The following is a 6943-nucleotide window of genomic DNA, read 5'->3' as shown; positions in this document are numbered from 1 at the left end:
GGGGGTTGTGCTGTTTCTCACTGTAGGGCACTTCCTGTGTCTTTTAATTTGCTTGGCAATAATCAGTGTACTCCCAATCAGGCTAAGGTGTTTAAAGGTTGTTGATTGTTGTAGTTCATGTGCAAGTGTTGTTTACATTAACCTTATACCTGCAGGCGTATGTTTATTGTCCCCTTTTCTGTCTGCTGTGTTGACCATGTATTTTTTTTCAGTGCCTGAGACAATATCGAAGAGCTAATTGTCACCAGCTTATGATACTGACATGGAGGCTTTAATATCCATTATCAATTTAGTGCAGCAATGTTAATTCTATGAAAGGGTATATTTCTATTCAAAGTATAATTAACCTATAAAACTCTCTGCCATTTATGTAAGTGAGCATAAGATCTTAGAGAGTCCAAAAACCTGGATGACTTTTTGTCATCTTTAATAAGAAAATACAGTTAAATTAGTAGGAATAATATGGATTTTCTGAAAATTTATGTAAGTCTTCATACATCAGGGTGCATGTCTGACAAGTATTACATTTCCCCTGTGGTCAAATTATTCCATTACAGTCTACCACAAGATTTCTTGCTTAATCCTCTGAAGTGTACGATCCTAGTCACTGCAGCATGTGAGTTTCTGAGCTATGTGATCACTGCTGTGATCCAGTAAGACATTTCCTCTGAAAGTATTAACCTCTGATACTTTGTAATCTAATTATTGCTGAAAGGTGACATTTCAGAAGACTATTTTAATTAGAAAAACACTGTAGTCAGCTAAATTTTTAGTGTTATGAACAATTTTTTTTAACTATAAGCTTGACAGAAAACCACTGTGAAACTATGGAAGAAAAATTAAAATGAGCTGGAAATTGATTTTACGGTGAACAAATAGTTGCATTTTTCTTTTTTGTTGGGGAAAGTAATTTTGAGTGTTCCTGGGTTTTTAAGAATCTTTACGCTGGCTGGATCGTATTTTCCATATAACATGTTGAGCTAAAAGTGAAGATTAACAACTACATACTCAGAATTATTCCAAGTGTAAATAGAATGTAAGTAAGAGGAGGAAGAAAAATGATCATTAACAGTAACCATGAACTGGCCTGGTTGTGGAGGTGGTTAGAAATTCCTTGTTGAAGACTTGTTTTCTAGTAGACTCCTGTTTCTAGTGAAGCTGTAAATATCACATTAGCAGAGTAATGGGGAAGTGTTGAAAACCTTCACTCATTCTGTCTTTTTCCAGTGTAAAAACACAGTTGAAATCCAATGCATTTTGGAAGATGCCTTCTGTCACTTTTATGGGACATGATTATTTACTTTCGTTAGAAAAGCAACAGAGGAATGTGTCTGTACATGTGTGTTGTGGAGAATTTTCTGAGGTATTTTGCTGATCTGGAGTACTGACAGTTGAGATGCCGATGCTCATCAGTCTGCATGCAGAAAAGGAGCAGGAGTAAACCATACCAACCAGAGCAGAGCTGCAGCTGGCTGACACTGATAGAAGCACTGCCCAAATTTTTCTTGCAAATTTAGAAGAGTTCATGGGATTGTGAATCATCAGGGGAGAACAATAAGAACAGGAAATATATTTGTCTGCCCTTATTCTATGCATGCTAATACCCGGGTTTGATTGGCAAGTCAGGTATTAGCCAAGTATGTGAATCAGATGTGACACAGGGCTAACGTGGATACGGCTGATTCTGCTTTAGCATCTCAGGAGAAGTATTTTTAACCTTCCTTTTCATTTCTGTTCTCCTGTCTAATTCCAACTACTCATCCTTCACCATGTTCACAACACGTCCTCTGTGATGAAAACCGCTTTCTTTCCAGCATCAATTGTAAAGATAGATTTACATTCACATTTACTGGGTTGACTCCCAGTAATGCTTCATGCTTTCTTCTCTTGAGTCACTCATCATTGCCAGCCTCACCCTGCAGTGTCCAGAGCAGTGCAGAGCCTGCCCATGCCATCCTGTCCTCTACAGAGCTCTTGTGTGGCCTAGAGCACTTCTGCGTCCTTCTAACCCCGGCTCTGAATGGCCATAAAACATGAAGCATGCCTAGAACTGAAGATTAGCAAGAGCTTAAAACACTACTACAGTAAGAAGGTTGTAAATTCCTACTTGGCCTCCTAAATAAATGTGTGGGCTCTGTGGAATTCAGATTTCTTCTATTCAGACTTTTTCTCTATTTTAAGTGAAAATTCAGTCTGAGCTTTTCCTTTTGCCCAGTTTGGACTTTTTCCACGTTCTGTATTTCTGGTTGAGAGAATAGCCCTGAAGTCCTCATGCCTTCTTCTACATTTTTGTCTCTAGATCCTATAGTTCAGTTCTTGCTTGAGTTGGGCAAGACCTGGTTCAGGAGAACATTGGAGTGTCAGTAACACTTAGGTTGGTGTGGTGTGTGCTCAGATAGAGCACATCCCTAAACAGCAAGGCTGTGGTCAGTGTCCTGAACACAACCAGTAGGTGAAAAATGTTCTCTTCTTTTTGATCTTTTTTATTTTAGTGAAAGCAATGGGAACTTTGTGAAGGTTGCATGGTATATCTGAGTGATCCCAAAGGTTTGGGTTTTTTTGTTGTTTTTTTTTTTTAAGAGCAAGTTAATTAAAATGTTGTGACTACTCAATGAATTTGGTTATTTTTCCAGCCATTGGGGTTAGAAAGTTGATATTATACATACTTTTGACTTTCTGATTTTTTTATTTGTCAGGTACCTGTTTGTATTACAGCTCCGGCAAGACATTCTTTCAGGGAAGTAAGTACCTCTTTGCTCTTGCAGCTGTCATTTAAAATATAATAGTTAATCTCTTAGTAATTTAAAATTTTACTTTTAACTGTGTGATCTTTTTAATTCTTTGTGGTATTTGTGCAAAGATTATAAACATGATTTACAGTTCCACATGCATTTTTTTTCCCTTAGAATACAGAGATCTATGGCTTTGTGTGCATCATGACTATGTTATTGACAAATAAAATGGGTAAAGACCTTTGATGGATTGACCAGGTGATGGAAATGTATAAAGAGAGCAAAGACTGTCCTCTGATTTTTATGACTTGAAAATGTAACATGGACTTGCCATATTTTTCAGTATGGTAGGTAAAATAGAGGAGGAAAAGATGATGAATTGCAACATTTTATGTACAGGTCAACCCTGCAAAAATATTTTGTGTGTTTATAGTTTCACCTTGGCCAATAAATTCACACATGCTCTTTTTTTTTTTTTTTACTATTATTACAGAAACAAAACATCCTAAAACCATGTGTTCCAAAATACAGTGTTGGAGCAAAAATGGTTTCTTAGTCAATTTAGTGTTGTCTCTATTACTTCGAGCTTGTTTTGTGGTGGAGAGTATCATGTTTAGTGCTAATTACAATGTACGAAATCAGGAAATAATCATATACAAGTAAAAATTAATTGTAGATGTTTTGGATCATTAATACCTTGTGGTTTAAGAGATCTCGTGGAAGTTAATGTTTCTATTTTACATATCAAACTACTTTTTAGCTTTACTGCAAGAACAACTCACTGAGAAATAAGACATTATTTTTACAGCTTTTTTCTTTTATTTTTAAGACTGAAATGCCCGTATGAAACTGCTGTTGAGCTAGCAGCTCTGTGTCTTCAAGGTATGCAGCCTTTTGAAAGTGCTTTGTCTTAATGTATTAAAAAAAACTTGCCTGCTAGAAAAACTTGCCTGCTAGTTTCTTTTCATGCTTTGTTACTAATAATTTCTCATTGATCATATATAAATGCCATTCCTTTACCTGAGGAGAAGAATTTTAGGGAGGTCATTGCCTGCCTTCCCTCCATTCATAACTTCTGAACTACATGAGCCAACCTTGGCACGCTTCCGAGGAGAAGGATCCTCAAAGGCGTGGATAGACAAAGGTTTCATTGAAACCATGAGCTGACTAGGGAAGAAAGACCCCAAGTAGTTCCCCACTGAGGGAGAAGCTGTGTTGTGTGCGCAGACCGTTGGCTGAAGAGCCAGCTGGCCCCTCGGCACACGCGTTGTGGCAGGCAGGTCCCTGCGGCTGCAGCTGTGAACGCGGGCTGCCGGCTGCTGGGAGAGCGAGCCACTGGGCTGTGTGAGACAGGAGGTGGCTACAGGGCGGAAGGGAACAGGTGGCAGGGACTGGAGGGAAGAGAATTATATGTAAAGGTAAGAGCTAAGTTTAATTCTGTGTCAGGAGCAAGGGTTACAAGGTTTAAAAAATTCTAGGATGCTAGGCTTCGTTAGTTTATTGTAGGAAAGAGTTGTGGGGGTTTTTTTATTGCTGCAAGCATGCTAATACAAATATTCATTCAATTTCAGGCAGTTTGTTTTGTCCATAGAGAGGAAACTTGTGTAGTGAAGCTCAAATCAAGTTCATTTTTTTTCTAAAAGAAAGTGCAGTGATCTGGATCATTCTAGGAATACCAGCAGCAAAATGAATCAAAATGAAAAATACTCTCCCTGTTCCGCTGGTGGTTGGCAATGGTACACGGAGTGCTTAGGCAAAGTCTCTTAGTTTAACACAGGAAAGGAGGTAACTCAGTGATTCTAGATGGACTTGACAGTGAAAACTGGGAGTTCAATTCCAAACAGCAATCTTAAGGCAGTGGGTTATTTTTCAGTTTCCATCTGCACCAGTCTGGCACAGATTGTTAGGTGTGCAAAGAACTGCTGCAGGCAAACTCCCTTTGTCCTTGTGAGATGGAGAAAGTCTGGAGCCTGTATTGGATTTGTTGTTTCCATTTTCACAGATAAAAACACCAGTACCCTCACCCCTGCTCTAAGCAGGAAGAACCAACAAAGCATAATAGGTTGATGCCTCAACATTTTGGGTAGTAATTAAAACCTGTGACTACTATGTAAATGTAATACAGTAGCCATCCATCATGTTTATGTCTCCAACTATGTACTAAAACTAACACTTCTTGACACTGTCTGCGAGAACATATTTAAATTGTGGTAGCATTTTTATACTTTTCTGCTGTCTTTTTTTCAGTTTCAGTTTTCTGCTACTTTGACATCGCAATAAGTTTCTCCAAAATTATTTCCTTACTGCAACTAATTTATTTATCTCTGCTGGCATGTGCTATAATTACAATTCCGCTGCTCTTCTACCCTGTGCGGGGAGCTGATGAGACTGTTACTACCTCTTACTGTCAAGAACTATTTCTTAGAGATCAAAATGATGACATTGTTTATTTGCCTGAAAGTGAATAAATAGTGAGTGCAGGTATTGAGAAATAAGGGTGATATTTTTCTTGTACTTCTGCCCTAGCTTCTCTGTGTATCTTTTGTCCTATGTGCTCATGATTCTTATCCTTACACATCCTCTTTACAGCACAGTCAAGCCTTCATTCCCTGCCTCCTCTCTCAGTTAACTAGTAGAGAAATCTCTCATGTTTTTCCTAGATGGTTGTCAACCCATCAAACTTCAGTTTCTTACTTTCTCCCTGAAGTCCTCCTTGCTAATGTGTTTGTTGTGGCTCCCTCTTATGTACTGGAGACTGGACTGACAGTAATTCTTAGCAACTTCTGTGTCAAATAAGCTTCCAGCTTAGACGAAACAGCAGCAGACCTATCTCTGTTAAAGAAAAAGACATATGGATAAGAATACTGTAACTCACCATGGAAGATTACTGTTGAAGAGAAAAAAATGTGTTTGAGTCAGTAGTTAGAAATTAAGATCAGTGAACTCTGTTCAATATCCTCAGGAATGCTAAATTTTTGAGCAAAGCTCAAGTGCTGAACTACCTAGCAGGTATATCAGTTAACAGATTGCATTTTGAATGTAACTTCTGTGTTCTAATGTATCCTGCTGGGTATTTTTGAAGGCTGAGTGTGAATTAAATTTTTGCAACAGTTTGTGTAAATCTGGCCTGAAGCAATAAAACTGTTTTCTTCAAGGGATTTCATTCCCCTCCGTGCCTTTTTTTTATTTTTTAGTAGTAGTAATAATACTAGTCAAGAAACACCAACTGACAAAGGCCTGGTTTGGAATCGTATCATATATCAGGTGACACATGGTATTGCTGAACAGTGTACTTGCCACTGATGTTTGTCTCGCAGTGCCAAGGCAGGGATATTGCAGACTTCTTGTATAGCTGAGAGGTTCCAGGAGCAAAGCGTGTCGCAGGCACAAGACAGTTACGGGTGTGAGTCACTGAGATGCTCAGCACGTGCATCTCCTGCTGAGCTCAGTAGAGTTTGAAAGTGTTCTGCTCCTAGAAAAGAAGGTACCAGGCCTTAAGTAAATAACAATTGAGCAAAACCAGGACAGAGTGATAACCTCAATTATGTTAATGCTTCAGCATTTCTTTCCTTAAAAATTACTCAATCTGAATATTACACCACCATTGCGGTTTTAAAAAAAACCCCACAACTTTATCACTTGTTTCTTGAGACTAGGCATTATTTTCATGTTTTGACATGAGCAATAATGTAACAAAGCATGCAATAGAATGGGAAGTGTTTTGGAATGAAAGATATGACCTCATTGCAATAAGAGGAAGTTTCAAAGTAACCTCTTCTGAAACAGCAGTGCATTGATTTTTATTTTTAATAGAAAATTTATTTCCTTTAAATGCTTTAAAATCCAGAGAAGCAGCTTTAGTTAAGCAGGTTTAGTCTTAACATTCTTGAAGGTCAGAATTCTGTACCATAATCTTACACTGCTCCTGCAAATGGATTTGTCTGACTTTTGCTGTAAAAACTGATTTGAGTTTAGGGGTGGGGGGATTAATTCACAACATCAAATGAATGTATAGCATAGTTAGAAACTTACAAACTGTCATTGTTTTTGTGGAGATAATGAAATTAAATGTTTCTGATCGTCCCATGGTCTTTATGTTTTTAACTTTTCAACTAATTGATTGCAGCTGAGCTGGGAGAGTGTGAGCACCCAGAGCATACACCAGAACTCGTGTCTGAATTCAGGTTTGCGCCAAACCAGACCGAAGCAAT

The 6943-nt window shown here is 38.2% G+C and overlaps 1 protein-coding gene across 1 annotated transcript in view; it reads left to right on the top strand.

Annotated features, from left to right (window-relative positions):
• LOC104529811 (band 4.1-like protein 4B) overlaps nt 1-6943 on the top strand; it is a gene marked incomplete at both ends in the record, with an annotated part of 48243 nt that overhangs the window by 16539 nt on the left and 24761 nt on the right. Inside the window, 3 exons of the mRNA XM_029086553.1 lie at nt 2697-2741; nt 3562-3614; nt 6859-6943. Of these exons, the coding sequence (XP_028942386.1) occupies nt 2697-2741; nt 3562-3614; nt 6859-6943 (183 nt within the window). The remainder of the gene's footprint in view (nt 1-2696; nt 2742-3561; nt 3615-6858) is intronic.

The sequence above is a fragment of the Antrostomus carolinensis genome, unplaced genomic scaffold, assembly GCF_000700745.2.
Source record: "Antrostomus carolinensis isolate BGI_N321 unplaced genomic scaffold, ASM70074v2 scaffold42248, whole genome shotgun sequence".
Classification (NCBI taxonomy): domain Eukaryota; kingdom Metazoa; phylum Chordata; class Aves; order Caprimulgiformes; family Caprimulgidae; genus Antrostomus; species Antrostomus carolinensis.
This window is presented reverse-complemented; position numbering and strand designations above follow the sequence as displayed.